Here is a 20512-nt window from a genome sequence, read left to right on the forward strand (position 1 = left end):
ATTTTATCTTCTCAAAGGACTTCAGAATTTGCCCTCTTGCTTTCATTATGTTTATTATTTCCTCCAGAAAAGAGGAAAGGGGGCGTGTGTGATATAGAAGGAGGAAGGCAACATTCAACACTTTTTATTTTCTTAGTCTGCATTGAACAGGTAATTTTCTCCCACAGGAAACCTAGGCATGGAAACACTTTACTAATTGGAAGTGACTTCACTGCTGTAATTAGAGTAATTTTGGAAGTTAATTTTAATCAAAATATGCATCTTACTCTGTAAGAGTAAGTACTTTGGTACTCAAATATAGATACTATAACATGGAAACAATATATATGAAAAACTTGCTCTCTCTCTCTGTATATATATAGATATCTATATATATTATATATATCTCCATATATTTTATAGATATATATTTTATATAGATATATAGATATATTTTATATATCTATATATATAGATTTATTTTATATATCTATATATATAGATTTATTTTATATATCTATATATATAGATTTATTTTATATATCTATATATAGATTTATTTTATATATCTATATATAGATTTATTTTATATATCTATATATATAGATTTATTTTATATATCTATATATATAGATTTATTTTATATATCTATATATATAGATTTATTTTATATATCTATATATATAGATTTATTTTATATATCTATATATATAGATTTATTTTATATATCTATATATATAGATTTATTTTATATATCTATATATATAGATTTATTTTATATATCTATATATATATATATATATATAGATTTTTTTTTTTTTTTTTGAGACAGTTTCACTCTTGTTGCCCAGGCTGGAGTGCAATAGCGTGATCTCGGCTCACCGCAACCTCCGCCTCCCGGGTTCCGGTTCAAGCAGTTCTCCTGCCTCAGCCTTCTGAGTAGCTGGGATTACAGGCATGCGCCACCACACCTAGCTAATTTTTGTATTTTTAGTAGAGACGGGGTTTCACCATGTTGGCCAGGCTGGTCTCAAACTCCTGACCTCGTGATCCGCCTGCCTCGGCCTCCCAAAGTGCTGCGGTTATAGGCATGAGCCACCACGCCCGGCAAAACTTGCTATATTTTAAAAAGTGTTGTTTTTAGTAGTGCTAAAATTGTAGAGGATCGTATTACACTTCTTTGTTAGTTTTCATCCATTGGTTTTAATGTTTTATATCAAGGGTCAGCAATTTATGACAAGCATGTCACAGAGAGTAGTCAGCTGGATGGGGCCAAGTATATACTTATTCCTCTACTAACAAGGACTCTATTGCCTTTTTTTTTTTTTTTTTTGAGACGGAGTTTTCCTCTTGTCGCCCAGGGTGGAGCTCAATCTCGGCTCACTGCAATCTCCATCTCCTGGGTGGGTTCAAGGGATTCTCCTGCCTCAGCCTCCTGAGTAGCTGGGATTACAGGCTCCCACCACCACGCCTGGCTGATTTTTTGTGTTTTTAGTAGAGATGGGGTTTCACCATGTTGGCCAGTCTGGTCTCAAATTCCTGACCTTAAGTGATCTGCCTGCCTTGGCCTCCCAAAGTGCTGGGATTAAAGACGTAAGCCACCGTGTCTGGTCTTCTATTTCTCTTTTATAAGAGCTAGATGCGTAGCCACACTTCCCTTCAAAGGAATCTACACAGTACGTGTCTATGTGCCTGAGTATCTGTGACCCTTTCTGTCTCCACGTCCAAGATAAACGGAGTGGAAACTTACACCATTGCTATTAGTATTGTATCAGCTCTCTTTTATTATTCTTGGTTTTCCTATTCTGTAAAATAAATCCATATTATTAATTAATGTGTTAAATTTCTGAGAACCATTTTGGTTTTTTAAGGAGTAGGGAATTGCTTCTTAATTTACCTTTATCTTCAATAGGTTTCTTTTTACCTAAAGAGAAGTTATTTCTGATGCTGCCTTATATCTTTTATGAATCCATATGAAAAGAAAGTGGAACATCTTATATGGCATTTCATCTAATTGGACTTTTTCTACCAGTGAACAAGAACTTCAGTTACTGAATAACTTTAAACATCCTTGATATCTGCCTGCATTTTTACATTAATATTACAATATCTTTTTCAGGTTTTCAATTCAAAAACAGCTGAACTACTTAGTCATCATCAAGTAGAAATAAAACAAGAGTTCCCAAGAGAAGGGTATGTTTCCTAATTTAATATGTAAAGACACATTATGTTTGTTAGTCCATCTCACCCAACTTGCCCTGTGGATTTGTAAAGTAAACTTGGTCAGACATCCTCCTGAAAACATTTGAAAGGTTGTTATTAGTCAAGAAAATATGCAATAACTTGGTATGTCTTACATGTGAGGAATTGATGGCTTAGGAATTCAGTTACAGATAAGGAATGAATAATAAAGTAATAAAGCAAAAGAGTATTAAATATCAGAAATTTCACATTAACTTTGAAGTCATTTAGTTTTGTGTTCCTATTATTGCAAAAATGCTGCTTTGCTGATTTGAGTGTCAGGTTTGTTTTATAATAAAGGTATCTTTTAAAAAAAGTATTCACATATCTTAACATCTAATACTAAAATCACATTTTTGGGAATAGTATTCATATGTAGTAATTGTGATTAAATATGATGTTAAGTATATTATTTAAAATTTAATGATGTTTATGATATAACCACTTTGAAAAACTGTGTTGCAGTTTATTGCAAAGCTAACCATACACCTGCAGCATTTCACTCTTAGGAATTTACCCAAGAGGAATAAAAGCATATGCCCATCAAAAGACTTGCACATGAATGTTTATAGCTACTTTATTAAAAGTCGCCCCAAACTGGAAACCACCCAAATGTCTGTCATCAGTAAGATGGATAACAATGGAATGCCATTTAGTAATTTTAAAAAAGTGGACAGATACTTGCACCAACATGAGGGAATGTCACTGGAAATATGGAAAATGAAAAAGTTGGATACAAAAGAGTATATACTGCATAACTCCATTTATCTGAAATTTTATAATAGTCTAAACTAATCTAGGATGATAGGAATCAGAAAAGTGGTTGTCTGTGAGGTGTGTGATTCACTTGAAAGGAGCGTGAAAGAACTTTCTGGGATACTGGAAATATTTTGTATCTTGACTGGGGTGTTGGTTAGATGGGTATTTCCACTTGTGAAAACTCAGCAAATTGTGTGCTTTCGATCTGTGCATTTCACTGTAAAGTTTACCTCAATTTAAGAAAGAGAGAAAAAAATTGATGTGTTTCCAAATTGTATTGTCTTCTTCACATGAAAAAATGTTCTAATTTTTTAGAGTTCCTTTGTTTAATAATAAAAGTTATTGATACATTAGCAGCATTAGCATGACTGTCCACAAGCCTGAACCCAGTGCAATTTGTAAAGAAGATACCTGAGTCTTGGCTAGATGAAAATTATAAATACACAGAAGGAGACTGGGTTTTTAAAAATAAATTAGAGACGGCTTGGCGCGGTGGCTCACGCCTGTAATCCCAGCACTTTGGGAGGCCAAGGCAGGCGGATCATGAGGTCAGGAGATCGAGACCATCCTGGCTAACACGGTGAAACCTCGTCTCTACTAAAAATACAAAAAATTAGCCGGGCGTGGTGGCGGGCGCCTATAGTCCCAGCTACTCGGGAGGCTGTGGCAGGAGAATGGCGTGAACCCGAGAGGCGGAGCTGGCAGTGAGCCGAGATTGCGCCACTGCACTCCAGCCTGGACGACAGAGCGAGACTCCATCTCAAAAAAAATAAAAATAAAAAAATTAAAAAAAAATTAGTTAGAGACAGAATTCAAAGCCCAGGAAAGGGAAGCATTTAGTTAGGCCTGAGAAAGGCAGAGAAGAAAGGCAGTTGGAATTCCCTTGCTACTTCTGGATCCTATGGTAGAATCATTTTAGTTTGTATCATGTCTACTTTTGGACTTCCTCAAATTACCATATTTCTCCTAGGCTTCTCACCCTTCTCATTTACTATTAGCCTTTCATCCTTCTGAGGCCCTGGTACTTTACCAAAATTATGCTGAGATTGGGTCTGAGAACTTGGACCAATCACTTATCTACATGAAATAGTTAAAAGGAGTTTTAAATTTCTCCCTAAATTCCAACAAAACATTTTGGGAAAAAAGTAGCAAAAAAGACTAGTATACTTATCTGACTTTTCAGAATTCCTTTTGCTTCCCAAATATATCATTCTCAATAATAATAAATATATTTCCGTCTACTTAGAAATAATCAGCGATTAGTGAAACATGCAGATAATTTATCAAAATTAATTAAATCTGCAGGATATAAAGAAGGGGAACTAATTTCTTATTAGACTTGGAAAAATAATTTTAAAATAGGTAGATATTTGCTGTTTGTGGCCTGCCATTAGTGGCCTCCTTGAAAATGATTAATTACTATGTGGAGAATAATAAAATTGTAAGGAAATAGGCTTTTCTTGAAATCATTTCTTTAAAATGTGGAATGTAATTTGCTTTGCTTAATCTGGTTTTCTTTAATGTATGCACCAGCCACACCCTCATAAGTTAACATTTCTATAGAAAAAAGTTATATTTGTGTTGCTTTCTTACTAACCAAATGCCTTCTTTTGTTCAAAGATGGGTGGAACAGGACCCTAAGGAAATTCTACATTCTGTCTATGAGTGTATAGAGAAAACATGTGAGAAACTTGGACAGCTCAATATTGATATTTCCAACATAAAAGGTATTTTAATAGAATATTTTACCCACATAATAAGACTCTCTCAATCAAATTCATTAATTTATTCTTTCAGCTTATAATTGAGTGCCTATGCAGTGCCAAGCATTTCTATGAGAACTTGAGGATGCAACACTAAACAGGAAGATTTAAGTTCTTGTCCTCATGGAGCTTTTATTTGGATGGGGGCGAGATAATAAGAGCAGACAAATATAATTTCAAATACTAAAAAGTTCCATTCCAAAAAATAAAAACCAAGTGGTATGATGGGTTGTGCCTAGAAGGGCTTGCTTTAGATTAGGTGGCCAGGAAAAGCCTTTCTGAGGATGTGACACTTTTGCTGAGCTCTCAGAGGGCAAAAGGGGTCAGCCATGCCAGTGTCTAGAAGAGCGTTTGAGGAAAAGGATGCAGCACGTACAAAGGCCCTGAAGTGGGAATAAGCTTGGGACATTTCCGGGTCAGAAAGAAGGCCAGTGTGTCAAAAGAAGACTAAAAATGTTGAGCAGTGAGACTGGGTAGGGGGGGTTTCAGTAGGCGATCAAATTGTGGAAGTGGGTCGGGCTTCATCAGCCATATTTAGGATTTTGGATGTTATTCTTAGTATCATAGGGAGCCATGAGAAAGTTTAAGCAAGGCGGCAAGGGATGACTTGCAGTTTCAAGGCAACTTTCTGACTGCTGTGTGGAGAGTAGATGGTAAAGGCAAAAGTGTGGACACAGGGAGACTAGTGCGGAGGCTGCTATGGAAGTCCTGAGAGAGGATGGTGGCTTGACCAATAATGGTAGCAGTGGAGGTGGAGAGAAAGGGCCAGAATTTGCTGATAGACTGGATGTTGGGGTAACAGAGAGAGTAGTGGGGTTGAGGGAAGAGATTGGTCAAAGGTGATGCTTTGGTTTTTGCCAGAGCTCCTGGATAGATGAGGATGCCTTTTGCTAAGGAGAGAAAGACTAGAGGAATGAGTAGGTTGTGGGGAACGGGTATTTGGAATCCAAACTCTTCACTTCTAAAATTTCCCTGAAATAATTGCTTGAGGGTGTTAGATTGTTATGGATTTCTCTGTGAAGTCCTAGTAGTTTTTTTTTTTTTTTTTTTGAGATGGAGTCTCGATCTTGTCCCCAAGGCTGGAGTGCAGTGGCATGATCTCGGCTCACTGCAACTTCCACCTCCCAGGTTCAAGCAATTCTCCTGCCTCAGCCTCCCAGGTAGCTAGGATTACAGGCACACACCACCAGGCCCGGCTAATTTTTTGTATTTTTAGTAGAGACAGGGTTTCACCATGCTGGCCAGGCTGGTCTCGAACTCCTGACCTCGTGACCCGCCCACCTCGGCCTCCCAAAGTGTTGGGATTACAGGCATGAGCCACCGTGCCCAGCGAAGTCCTAGTAGTTTTAATTGAATATCTATGTTTGGCTTTTCATCATTCATATAGGGAAAAAAATCCAGCCACCCAAGATTGATATAATAGCATAAAAGGTGGAAGCATAGTGTGGAAGTTTGCTGTCTACTTTATAGCCTAAAATTTTCAAGTTTACCATTCAAGGGCTCTTTTTTTCCTCCTTAGGTAGTTTGACTATAGATAGAGAGAACATCAGTTGGTGGTGGTGGCTTGATTGCCATCATCTTGGCTTTGATACTTACCATCGCTCCTGAGCCTTTCCCCTATTTGTATAAATTAAAACTCACTTAAAAAAAAAGACTACAAATCTATAGAGTGCCTACTATGTGCCAGATGTGCTAAGGATACAATGGAGGTAATGCTTAAGTGCAGAAAACATGTTAATCTGATAATCACAAATAAATGGAAATGCATAAAATAATAGAGTTATTTCTGTTATTGCAGATTTTTTAAAAGTATAATTTGATATTTTATTAACAACTTTTAATATCATGCACATATTAATCCTATCCTCCCTTTATCCCTACATCTAAGTAGAAGGGCTTCAAACTTCTCTTAGGGTTGTAGTCCTGAACTTTAGATGAGTTGTGCATTAGTGATTGTTGTTGATTATTTCCTTGAGCTGTTCTTGCACTTCTCACAGTCTAAACAGTGCAAACAAATAATAGGCAATCAGTAGCACACTCTTGTCAAAATTACCAAAGACGTAGGTAATCCAGGCAGCTTAAAGCCATGTTTAGAATGTAGAGTCCAGGGTGATTGACCATGGCTTTGACATCATTCTACCTCCCTTACAGGTAAGGTAGGTTGTGATGTGTTGGCTTTCTGGACCCACTTGGATGCTATTCCTTTTTCCCTTGTTTTTACGGTTATGTGAAGATGACACACAACTCCTGCCCAAGTGATTTGTCTTCCATTTGCACTATCTGGTCTAAGAATTGAACAGGTAGCTTCTCTATACTCCTGTGTGTCTGGCCAGTGAAGTCCACATCTGAGCCAAACTGACCCAGCATTTCCATCTGTACAACTACCATCCTCTGGCCACAGAAGAGAACATCCCACAAGCTCCTCCGTACCAGGCCAGTTGTACTATTTTTCTTTTTCCCAGAAAATTTATCCAATTGGCATTGCCAAGGACCAAGCTTTTGCTTGCCTGCATAGAACTCTATATAACAAACTGTTAAAGCTGTAAAGGAGACTGGGTGCAGTGGCTCACGCCTGTAATCCCAGCACTTTGGGAGGCTGAGGTGGGCGGATCACGAGGTCAGGAGTTCGAGACCAGCCTGGCCAACATGGTGAAACCCTGTTTCTACCGAAAATACAAAAATTAGCCAGGCGTGGTCGTGGGCGCCTGTAATCCCAGCTACTTGGGAGGTTGAGGCAGGAGAATCGCTTGAACCCAGGAGGCAGAGGTTGTGGTGAGCCGAGATTGCCCCACTGTACTCCAGCCTGGGCAACAGAGCAAGACTTTGTTTCAAAAAAACAAAACCAACAAAAAAGGCTGGGCGCACAGTGGCTCACCCGTGTAATCCCAGCACTTTGGGAGGTCGAGGCAGGCAGATCACCTGAGGTCAGGAGTTTGAGACCAGCCTGGCCAACATGGTGAAACCCTGTCTCTACTAAAAATACAAAAAATTAGCTGGGCGTGGTGGCGCACACCTGTAATCCCAGCTACTTAGGAGGCTGAGGCAGGAGAATCTCTTGAACCTGGGAGGCAGAGGTTGCAGTGAGCCAAGATGGCGCTATTGCACTCCAGCTTGGGCAACAAGAGCGAAACTCCATCTCAAAAAAAAAAAAAAAAAAAAAAAACACTGTAAAGGATCTTCAGTCAACTAGACCAGCTCCCTCTATCTGCAAATTAGGGAAGAGGACTTAACTGCAGGTTATGTAGCTTTTTAGTGGTAGATTAGCATTAAAGCACAGCTCCCCTGACTCCTAGACCAGTGTTCTTTTTCCTGAGCCACACTGATGGTAATCTCACAAACCACTTCTGTTTTTATTTCTTGTGTGGCAAGTAAATTAACTTTGCCAACTGAAGAGTGATATCATTTATAGTCTTACCTGACAGTCATTAAGAGTTCTTCGTGTCTGGTATTTCCTTGGCAAATTTCAATTTCATTGGTTTTGTTATGCTTATCTGACAGAAGGTTTGTTGATTTCAAGTCACTAGGAACAGTGCCTCCAAAATTAAAATTCACTCTCCAACTGAGCAGCACATACTAGCTCAAGGCAATTAAACAGACTGCTTCTTTCCTTCTAGCGGTAGAGTCAGCTCTGTTTGCCTGTCACTGGGCTCAAGGAATTACAAAGTATAAAGAGTTACAGTAGCAATTCCAAAATATAAAGAGTTACGGCTGGGCATGGTGGCTCACACCTGTAATCCCAGTACTTTGGGAGGCCGAGGCAGGTGGATCCCCTGAGGTTGGGAGTTCGAGACCAGCCTGACCAACTTGGAGAAATCCCATCTCTACTAAAAATACAACATTAGCTGAGCATGGTGGCTCATGCCTGTAATCCCAGCTACTCGGGAGGCTGAAGCAGGAAAAACGCTTGAACCCAGGAGGCAGAGGTAGCAGTGAGCCAAGATCACGCCGAGCTGAGATTATGCCATTGTACTCCAGCCTGGGCAACAAAAGCAAAACTCCATTCCAAAAAAAAAAAAAAAAAAAAAGAGTTACATATTCATTCATGTGATAGAACGAAAACACAACATGAACTCTTTCAAAATTGAGAGCATAAAATCCTCAGAGATTAGATTATCTTGTATCTAAAACAATTATTTCCCTGTTAGAGAAAAGGGAAACCCACATATCCATTCCTCCACTGCCTTGCCGTACCCAACATATTCACACACATTTCTACCACCTCTTAGACTCATACTGTCAGGGGCCTCTCAGGGGTTTCAGGAAGGCACCTCGTTCTCCAAAATGTTTCCAGCAGCAGCCACATCTCATTTGCAATTTTTCTAACCCACCTCAAGTACATATCTTCCAGAGCCTGTTTTAAAAAGCTTTATCAGGCCGGGTGCAGTGGCTCACACCTGTAATCCCAGCACTTTGGGAGACTGAGGCGGGCGGATCACCTGAGGTCTGGAGTTCGAGACCAGCCTGACCAACATGGAGAAACCCTGTCTCTACTAAAAAATACAAAATTAGCCGGGCATGGTGGCGCATGCCTGTAATCCCAGCTACTTGGGAGGCTGAGGCAGGAGAATCACTTGAACCAGGGAGGCAGAGGTTACCGTGAGCCGAGATCGTGCCACTGCACTCCAGCCTGGGCAACAACATCGAAACTCTGTCTCAAAAAAAAAATGAAAATAAAAAGCTTTATCTCTCTTCCCACATGGTATTACTTTTTGTAGCCAGAGAACCTTCCTCTGAAGCTCTTATTATTTTGTTCTGTGTGTTTTTAGTTTTCTCCTAAAAAATGTGTTATAATTATATGTTATGATTTTAATTTTAAAAAAGGATGCATCTCATCCATAATTCTACCAAGACAACAATTATTAACATCCTGGAGTATTTTCAAAGGCTCTTTTTTCTAAGGTATATTTTCTTAACTGTGATTATAACTTCACGGAAAATTTTAAGAAAAATTAACCAGGGATTTTGAGTGTAGCTTTTAACTAGTTTAATTTTACTACTGACATGCAGTGTAGAGAAAAGTGCCCCCAAAGAGAATATGTGGGTAAAGTATGAAGCTGGTAAATGCAAGAGCAATACGATATATGATAATGGTTATGATATCTGTAAATGAAAGACTTTGAGGCCAAGAAATACATGTTTTATGCATGTGACTTTCATATTATCTTAAACGGTGCACATGAGGAGGAGTGGAGAATTATAAAACCTGAATGTGTTATTCCAAGAAAGAAGGAATTAAAATTAGGAACCATTAGGAATGGCACATGTGCTGAGATTAGCAGTTGGCAATGTTTTCTTTAAAAAACGTAGAGGATTTTAGGGTAGGAATGACAAGACACTGGAACACTGAAAAAGTTCAGAGATAAGTTCACACATAAGACTTGTGTGCCCTGGGGAGAAATGGGTAGTAAAGACATGTTTGTGGCTGGCAGAGAATCCTGGGAAGCTGTTTCACTGGACTTTGTCTGCAAGCAAAGCAATTTTACTTGGCATGAAGGAATCCAATTAAGATAGAAGAGAAAAAAGGAATGCCCAGGGAGGAACCTGTGACTGAAGAATCAGATTGAAATAGCTCTAAATTAGATTCTGAAGAAAAGTTAAAATGACCCGGTAAAGATAGGTAGCATGAGAGGCATAGAATAGTGACTCAAGGATTGTGAGTAAGAAAGTAGCCAGCTTATTGATGGTAAAATTAACATAGTGAGGAGGAATAGGAGATTTTAGTTGACTATAAGTTCATTGTGATCCCATGTTGTAAAGTTGTCACACGCACAAAAAAATTACATTCACAATATGTACCCATAAAGCTGCTGCAGAATTCCTTTATTTGCCCTCCTTAGCTCAGTCCCATTCTCTGAAACTGTTACTCTACTCTCTACTCAATAATAATGACCATGGCAGCAGCAGTAGGTAACATTTATTGAGTGCTTACTGTGTACCAGGCATGTGTTTTAATATACATTGACTCCTCACTGTAACCCTGTAAAGTTGGAACTACTATTCTCTCCATTTCACAAGACACAAAACTGAGACCCAGAGTCACACTGCTAGGAAGCACAGGAATTGGAATTTGAATCCCAGCTATCTGGCCTCAGAGCCTGAGCTCTACTGAATGGTGCCCCAAACTCTTGCCCTGTTTTGGCAGATAACCCTACCTCCTGCTTCATGGAGAAAGTTGAGGGTCTGCGGCCTTAAATCCTCACCTTCCTGTTCCTGTGCTTAATATCTGGATCTCCTGCCAACTTTCCTTCATCACAAGGGCAGCAATAGCCTTCTGCCCTACTTGGAGCTCCTCCCTCCACTTGTGCTGGTAATCCATCCTCTCCTGTCACTACGTCAGTCAGAACCAAGTCCCCATTGATTCCCAGCCCCATCCATCCCCTCATTCTCCTTTCTCTTCTTTATTTACTTTTATAAACATTTTTGTCTTACCCAGAATCTCTTCCTTATACCCTATGCCTCTAAATTTCTTTGGAGTAGAATCTCAATCATCTTTGTATCTCTAGAAAATATTTAAAAAAATATATATATATATATATATAAACTTTTAGATACAGAGGGTACATGTGCAGGTTTGTTATGTAGGTATATTGCATGATGCTGAGGTTTGGGGTACAGACCCGTCACCCAGTTAGTGAGCATACCACCCAATAGGTAGTTTTAGAAAAGATGTTGAATGAAGTAAGTCAATCTGCATTGGATAAATAGTATTAGAACAAGGGAGCTGATGTTCCCACTCAGCTCTGTGCTGGTCAGAACATTCCTAGAGTATTGTGTTTTATTCTGGACGTACAATTTGAGTGATGTGGACATATACTTGCATGTTCCTAGGCGTGGTGATAAAGGGACTTTAAGCCATGCCATGTTTAGGTGGGGTCAGTTGAAGGAAATTGGATTGTTTAGCCTACACAGCAGAAGAGAAGACTTGAGGTACAAAAGAGCTGCTTCAAGTTTTGAAAGACTGGCATGTAGAAGGATTATCCTTATTCTATATATCTCCAAAGAATATGACTAAGATCGGGAGGTGGAAGCTACACAAAAAATGATTTTTTTTTTTTTGAGACAGAGTCTTGCTCTGTCACCCAGGCAGGAGTGCAGTGGCCCGATTTTGGCTCACTGCAAGCTCCACCTCCCAGGTTCATGCCATTCTCCTGCCTCAGCCTCCCGAGTAGCTGGGACTACAGGCACCCACCACCACACCCGGCTAATTTTTTTTGTATTTTTAGTAGAGATGGGGTTTCACCGTGTTAGCCAGGATGGTCTTGATCTCCTGACCTCAGGATCCACCCACCTCGGCCTCCCAAAGTGCTGGGATTACAGACGTGAGCCACCGCACCCGGCCACAGAAAATGATTTTTATTCTTTTTTTTTTTGTTTTGAGACAGGATCTAACTATGTTGCCCAGTCTGGAGTGCAGTGGCACCATCATAGCTCACTGCAACCCCAAACTCCTGGGCTCAAGCAATCCTCCTGGGTAGCTGGGACTACAGGCATGCACCACCATACCCCCCTAATTTTTAAAATTTTTTTTTAGAAACAAGGTCCAGCTATGTTGCCCAGGCCGGTCTTGAACTCCTGGGCTTAAGGAATCCTCCTGAGTAGCTGGGACTAAAGGAACACACCACCACACCTGGCTAATTTTTTTTGTTTGTTTTTTGAGATACAGTCTCCCTCTGTCGCCCAGGCTGGAGGGCAGTGGCGCAATCTCGGCTCACTGCAACCTCCGCCTCCTGGGTTCAAGGGATTCTCCTGCCTCAGCCTCCTGAGTAGCTGGGATTACAGGCACATGCCACCATGCCTGGCTAATTTTTTGTATTTTTAGTAGAGACAGGGTTTTGCCACGTTGGCCAGGCTGGTCTTGAGCTCCTGACCTCAGGTGATCCACCTGCCTCGGCCTCCCAAAGTGCTGGGATTACAGGTGCAAGCCACCACGCCAGGCCATCTGGCTAATTTTTAAAAATTTTTTTATAGAGACTGGGTTTTGCTACATTGCCGAGGGTGGTCTTGAACCCCTGGGCTCAAGCCATCCTCCTGCCTCAGCCCCGAGTGGCTAGGACTACAGTTGTGTACTGCTGCATCTGGCTAATTATTTTATTTTTTTGTAGAGGTGAGGTCTTGCTACATTTTCCAGTCTGGTGGATTTACAAAAAGAAAAAAAGCACCAAAGTTGCCCAATAGAGATTGCTCTGCCTTGAGAGATGTAGTGAATATCTTGTCACTAGAAGTGCTGTCTGGATGGTCATATGACAGGCGATTCTAGAGAAGATTTGAGCTTGAGAAGTATTTTTGCTTATACAGCCTTTAAGGTCTGTCCTAATCTTAAATTCTGGAAGAGCTGGATCCTTTGGCCAAGTGTGTTCTATCCAGGATGCACATTAGAATCACCTGGGGAAGTTTTAGGAACCCATACCAATGCTCACATCCCATCCCAGGTCAGTTACATTGGAATGTTTTGACCAGGGCTTGGGCATTGGTATTTTTTAAGAGCTCCTCAGTTGATTCTAAAGTACAATCAAGTCTGAAAACCTCCAATTTAGCTCAACCAAGCTGAATTGAATAAGATAGTGTGGGTTAGTGTTTTTTACACTAAATATAGTACTTGTTTTATGTAGGTCAATATAATGTAAATGCCATTATATATTATATTTATGCCTGATTCAAATTCTTATGTATTGCGACATATTAAAAATACAGGAATAAAACTGAATTTCTAACAAACCATAATATAAGGATGCTCAACATGAAGGATTTTGTCCATAGCTATTTTCTTAAAATGTAGGCATGTACATGCGCACACACACACACACACACACACACAAATGCACACACATAGGGAGGAAAATTTCTTGTAGCAATTGGTAAACAAATGAATGAGTTGATTATTGGTCTGCTCAGAATAATAAATTGGGTATTATAAATTTGTAAAGTTATTGCATTCCTTAAAGCAACCAGTGTGCCTTTTATTTGGGTATTGATCTGGGTCCATCATTGTGTGCTAGTAGTAAAGCTGGAAGGAGTATGTAGAAATGAAAAGAAACACTTGGCATTGGGTGTTGACTTTTTCTGGAGCCACTCAAAGAAAATAAACTAATATCACTACAAATGTTTCAAATTTTTTTTGATTTGCTGTGTTTAGTTGTGTCTCTAGTAAGATGAGAGCTGTTTTCCTGAAGTAGTTTTCCTACTTGTTAAATTTTTGACTTCCTTCTGTTTAACTTTCTCTTTAAAGCTATTGGTGTCAGCAACCAGAGGGAAACCACTGTAGTCTGGGACAAGATAACTGGAGAGCCTCTCTACAATGCTGTGGGTAAGCTGTCATGCATGGATGTCAAATGTAGGGCCTTTCTTCACATTGCAAATGTGGTCATATTAAAATATCTTGCTAAAAAAGCATGCAGTCGCCAGGCATGGTGGCTCACGCCTGTAATCCCAGCACTTCGGGAGACTGAGGTGGGTGGATCACGAGGTCAGGAGTTCAAGACCAGCCTGGTCAACGTGGTGAAACCCCATCTCTACTAAAAATACAAAAATTAGCCAGGTGTGGTGGCACACACCTATAGTCCCAGCTACTCGGGAGGCTGAAGCAGGAGAATTGATTGAACCTGGGAGGCAGAGGTTGCAGTGAGCCAAGACCTTGCCATTGCACTCCAGCCTGGGCAAGAGAGTGAGACTCCATCTCAAAAAAAAAAAGAAAGAAAAAAAAAACACATGCAGTCATGGTGCCTATAATCTTGATGGGATGGGCAGAAGAGTCTGCTAAGAAATTAACTGTTGTATATTTACCATTTTTGGATCATACATATTCACATAGTGAATTAACTCTCCCATGCTCTCTCCTCTTGCAGATTGTCTTACAAATGAGTGAATGTTTGCCAAATTGTTTTATAACCCCTGCTGTTTGCGACATCTAAAAGAGATCTTACCTCCTTACCCTCAAAAAATTAAAATTACGTATGTTCACAGTCATTTTTCTATAAAGTACTTGTGTGTTTGTCTTTCCATCTAGGAATTTGAATTATTCTTCTAAGGTTATAAAAATAGAATATTCGAATTTTAGCTGCTTCTTCTACAAATGTGGCTATTTGAGCAGGGATTAAAAAACCCCAAATCTCAAATATACCACTTTTCGGTATCACAACTTATTAGGTGTAAATGATCCTGAGTATATTTTAGCATCATTATTAGCATGACAGTTGTTGAACACCGAATGATACTACCACTTCCTAAAAGGAAAATTTTGTTCTAAATTACAATCACTAAAAGACTTCATTGTGTCAGAAAGCAAAGCACAATTTTTTATCAATAAAATACTAAGTTGTGGGATGGGGAATGGAATCAGAAATTATCAGAGAGGGGATAATTTTGGGGGAATAATCTTTATTAAAAGTTAAGGTATTTAATGTTATTGTATTATAAGAAAGCATTTAGTATGTTTTCTGTATTTATGATAAAAAATTAAATTCTCAAAAAATTTGAAAGAATTACAACTAAAGATCCTTTTAGTACATCTTTTTCTGTGTTTTTTTTTTTTTTTTTCTTTCCTCTGTTTTTTTTTTTTTTGAGACAGTCTTGCTGTTGCCCAGGCTGGGGTGCAATGGCACAATCTCGGCTCACTGCAACCTCCACCTCCTGGGTTCAAGCGATTCTCCTGCCTCAGCCTCCCCAGTAGATGGGATCACAGGCGCCCACCACCATGCCCAGCTATTTTTTTTTTTTTTTTGTATTTTTAGTAGAGATGGGGTTTCACCATGTTGGCCAGGCTGGTCTTGAACTCCTGACCTCAAGTGATCCACCCATCTCAGCCTCCCAAAGTGCTGGGATTACAGGCGTGAGCCACCACACCCAGCCAGAAGTACATGTTTTAAATGTTTATTTTGTTCTCATTCTCATGAGTAATTCATTTTGAATATAAGACAGACTATTTAATGACTAGTATTTAGGAGAGTATCCTTTGATAGATCAATGTTAGCTAACTTCCTGAACTAGTTAAGGTTTTACTTTCTTTTGTTTTCTTAATGAAAGGAAGAGCCTACTCAGGCAAACCAGAAAGTTCCAGTTAAATTCTGAGCTTTTTTTTTTTTTTCTTTTTTTGAGACAGAGTCTTCTCTTTCACTCAGGCAGGAGTGCAGTGGTGCAATCTCGGCTCGCTCTATCTCCCAGGTTCAAGTGATTTTCGTGCCTCGGCCTCCCAAGTAGCTGGGATTATAGGTGTGCACCATTATGCCCGGCTAATTTTTGTATTTTCAGTAGAGACAGGGTTCCACCATGTTGGCCGGACTGGTCTCAAACTCCCGACCTCAGGTGATCTGCCCACCTCGGCACGCCCGGCCAGTTCCAGTTATATTCTAAACATTGAATTGTAAAAATGGAACTTTGGACTTTGGATTGTTATTTTTCAAATAATGCAACTAGGTAAGCTGAAGTTATGCTTACAGTAAAGATTTAAGTAAATGTTTTACTAGAAAGTCTTTCTGTGATGTGCTTATTTACTTATTTCCTTCTCTTCTGCCTGTGTCCCTCTGCACCCCTCCCCCATTCTATGTGCTTTGCCGTATTAATTCAAATGTTCATAGGATATGAGGAACTCTTTTCTTCTATCCTGAGCCACATACATGTTTTGAGAACCTCTTACATGTTTGATGTTATCCTGGGTACTATAAAGGATACAAATTATATTGGCTGTTTTTTTAAGCACTTTATAATCTAGTTTTGGAAAGAGAAAACTAGTTTGGGGAACAATCCATAAAAGAAAATTAGGGAATAGTTGATAAATCGTGTGTTGATAGGTTGAATAGGACTTAGAGCAAGTACATATCAGTATGGATTTTGAAATTTTAGCATACTTTTCACAGTGGAGGTTGAACTTCACTTGGGCCTTGAAGCGTATATTGGATTGCATTAGGAAAAGAGAAAATTGAGGAATAATGTGAACAAGCTATGAAGGTGAAAATGTGTACACATATTTTGCCAGAGTAAAGAAATGGATGAGTTTCATGCATAGGTTGACTCATTTTTTTTTATTTTTAGTAGAACTAGCAGCGATAATAATACTCAGTAAGTGCTAACTGCTATTACTTTGGGATTGTGCTAAGTATTTTACCCATATTATTTAATCTCACTGACCCTGTGAAACAGATTTTACTACCCCTATTTTATAAATTAATTGTGGAAAAGCTCTATAACTTGTCCAATGGCATGTAGCTATAAGTAGAGTAAAGCCACAGTTTAAACATGAACACTCTCCAACCTTAAAGCTTGTGTTCTAATTTGGGTAGACAGGGGTTGGTGAGGATATAGAGGGGGCTGAAAGCCATGCGGTGTAGTGTAGACTTAAAACACGGGGCAGCTTGAGGCAAAACAGATGATAAAGGAGAGTTTAGCCATCCCATGATGGTGGAATGGGTTGTTTCAAACACACCAGTATGCTGAGAACAACCAGAAAAGCTGGATGAAAATGAAATAAAATTCTGAAGAACTGGAAGGCTACCAAGGCAGTGAGGACAGAAGGAAAGCCCAGAGACATAAGCCTAGCATTTGGCATTGCTTATCTCCTGGAGATATCCTGAAAGGAGTATCTGACGGGCTAAGCCACACTTTTGCAGGTCCATAAAGATAAGGAGGCAAAAGGTGAAGTCAAGGGCTGCCAAGGGTGGGGATGAGTGTTGGTAAAATCCCAGACTTTGGACTGGGACTGTGAAAGGTCAAATCCTGGAAGTGAGGTAAACTGAAAATAAACCAACCCTCACAGGAATTGAAGCCCAGATTCAAATGATCTTTAACACTACTTGGATTAAGATGATCTGAGATTGCTAATGCTAGTGGCCTAACTTCCTTTCAGAAATAAAAGTAAATCCTTTCTGGAGGAAGACAACATCATCTAGAGCCTCAAATAATCTCTAGAATTTTTCATATGCATTATCTAGTTTTCTATTTTAAAAAACCATGCATACAAAACAAAACGTGACTGAAAAGCAACAGAAACAAGTGACATTAGAAACAGACTCAAGAAATTCAGATATTAGAGTTTTTAGAGTTTAAAATAGCCATAATTAATATGTTCAAGGAATTAATTGACAAGATTGAGATTGATAGTCTTGGCAAAGAATTGGAAGTCCAGTTTAAATGGACATTCTAAAACTGTATTAAGAACTCAATTGATGGGGTTTTACCATCAGAGGAGACATAGCTGAAGATGAATTTGTGAGCTGGAAGATAAATCAGAACTGGGAGAGAGAGTAAAATATTTAGACTGAAGCACAGAGAAACAAAAGTTTAGAAAAGGCACAAAAGAATGTAAGAGAAATATGGGAAAAGGTGAAGAAGTTTAATATATTTGTAATTGGACTTCCAGAAGGAAAGGAATGAGAAAAAACGAGGCAGAAATAACATTTGACAGATAATGGGAGAAAGTTTTTCAAAACTGATGAAAGATAGCAAGCTGTAGATTCAATAAGCACTATAATCCCTAGGCAAGATAAATATACAGAAGACCATACTTACGCTGGGATATGAAGATATAAAGTTTTGAAGTAGCTGAAGAAAAAAGATATATAACCTTCAAAAGAGTGACCCTAAGACTTTCAGCTAAGTTATCAGTGGAAACAAAGGAAGTCAGAATGTGATGGAATGAAACCTTTAAAGTACTCAAAGAAAGTAACTTCCACATACAGTTCTATATCCAGTGAAAAAATTATTAAGAAATGAAAGTGAAATATACTAGGAGTTGGTGAGGATATAGAGGTCACCAAAAGCTGTGCAGAGTAGTGTAGACTTGATACACTAGGCAGCTAACCCATTCTCTTAGTCCATTCAGGTTACTATAACAAAATACCCTAGATTGGATAATTTATAAACAACAAAAATTTTATTGTTTATACGTTGGATAGAGCATAAGGAGGAGGGAGAAAATAAAGCAGGCCTGTGAGATTTTCAGCCTGAGAGAACAGAAAGAAATTAAATAATATTTAGGGGGTACCAACCTGAGAGAAAAAATGGCCTTGTTTTCGACAAGGTGAGTATTGAACTTGTAATAGAAGCTAATTCTGGGCAATGAGAAATTAGATGGTTCCAAATGTAGACTTGAAAATTGATAACATAGATGTGATAATCTCAATTTATTATGGATGAACTCACTATAGTAATTAATATAAAATTAATTCAATGAAAGAATAGGTGCCTTTCTGTGTTCCAGGTTTTGTGATAACCCTTGGCATATAGTGACAAACCAGGAAGACCTTGTACTTGACTTTCTGCTACAGAAACTAAGGATAGGAGTTTGGAAGCTAGAAGGAGAAAGGGAAATAGGAAAGGAGGAGAGCCACTAAGAAAAGACAAGGATAGATTCTGCCTTCAGTTTTATTTCATCCAGGAAAACACTAAAGTGTCATATCTCCATGTAGGTCTTCAGTTGAAAATATCAACATAATATTAAATCTTTAGCAGTTTTATTCTAAAGCAACACAAGGTAGGATGGATGGAAACAATGAGATTTTCACGTATATTTGTCTTTGAACTTCTTTTGCTTTGTTTATATCACAGTCTGCAGGTTTTATACTTTTTTCTCTGTCTCGGTTCAGGCTGCTTTAACAAAAATATCATAGACTGGGTGGCTTATAGATTAGAAATTTATTTCTCACATTTCTGGAAGCTAGAAGTTCAAGATCAAGGTGCTTACCCATCTGGTGTCTAGTGAGGACCTTCTTCCTGGTTTGCAGATGACTGTCTTCTCATCCTCATATGGCAGACAGTGATAAAAAGAAAGTAAGCTCTCTCTTTTTATGAGGGTACTGATCTCATTAATGAGGGCTCCACCCTCATGGCCTAATTTATCTCTCAAAGGTCCCATCTCTAATACCATCATATTAGGGGTTAAGATTTTAACATACGAATTTGGAAGAGACACATACATTCAGTCCATAGCATTCTCTTTGTATGTTTTCTTCCTTCGTTGTCTATTTCTCTTGTAAATCTCTGTAACTCTAGGCCTGTCCTTCTCCTCTTTATTTCTGTCTTACTAAATTATACAACAGATGATATATGCATATATATATATATAGCTGTATATAAATATATATATTTTAAATACAGATAGGGTCTTGCTGTGTTGAGTAGGCTGGTCTTGAACTCCTGGCCTCAAGTGATCCTCCCATCTCGGCCTCCCAAAATGCTGGGATTATAGGTGTGAGCCACCATACCCAGCCAGATGAGCAATATTTATTACAAACAAGCATATGAAAGGAGCACCTTATATTTCCCTTTTTAAAAACTTCTATGTGGCCTCCTTTCTTTATGGCTCAGGGACACTTGATAAGCAATAATTCACTCACCCCCACTACGGTAACAGAAAAACCAAGATAGGAGAACTTCAGGATATCATTGGTGGCCACGGCATAGGCTTGATGAAGGTAAAGACTGAGAAGGGCTATTTGTTTTTGCTTGCAATAAAGGTGTGTTTGTTTATTGACATCTTTTCTATCAGATACAATTATAAACAGAAAAAAATTTAAATGGGTCCATTGAGGAAGAGATGGCCTAATTTACAAGTTCTATATATTTTTAGAATTTATCTGTTAATTATGTGATTAATAAGGTAAACATTAATGTGATATCTAAAATGGGAAAGTGTTACTTTGCATCACTGCTTTCCAGCCACTGTGCCATGATGCAGGCATTTACAATAATGACCTCATTGGTGGATCAGCAAGAGCTTTGTGGCCCTGGAACTAAAGCAGGCCTTGGGCTTCTCTCTTGCCTCTCTTCAGTTGCCCTAGTCT

The 20512-nt window shown here is 38.9% G+C and overlaps 1 protein-coding gene across 7 annotated transcripts in view; it reads left to right on the plus strand.

Annotated features, from left to right (window-relative positions):
- GK (glycerol kinase) overlaps positions 1 to 20512 on the plus strand; it is a 77674-nt gene that overhangs the window by 10213 nt on the left and 46949 nt on the right. For all 7 annotated transcript variants that reach the window (XM_019019750.3, XM_019019751.3, XM_055375540.2 and 4 more), the window contains exons 2-4: positions 2099 to 2172; positions 4600 to 4706; positions 13969 to 14046. In XM_019019750.3, the coding sequence (XP_018875295.1) occupies positions 2099 to 2172; positions 4600 to 4706; positions 13969 to 14046 (259 nt within the window). The remainder of the gene's footprint in view (positions 1 to 2098; positions 2173 to 4599; positions 4707 to 13968; positions 14047 to 20512) is intronic.

This window comes from Gorilla gorilla, chromosome X, assembly GCF_029281585.2.
Source record: "Gorilla gorilla gorilla isolate KB3781 chromosome X, NHGRI_mGorGor1-v2.1_pri, whole genome shotgun sequence".
Lineage (NCBI taxonomy): Eukaryota > Metazoa > Chordata > Mammalia > Primates > Hominidae > Gorilla > Gorilla gorilla.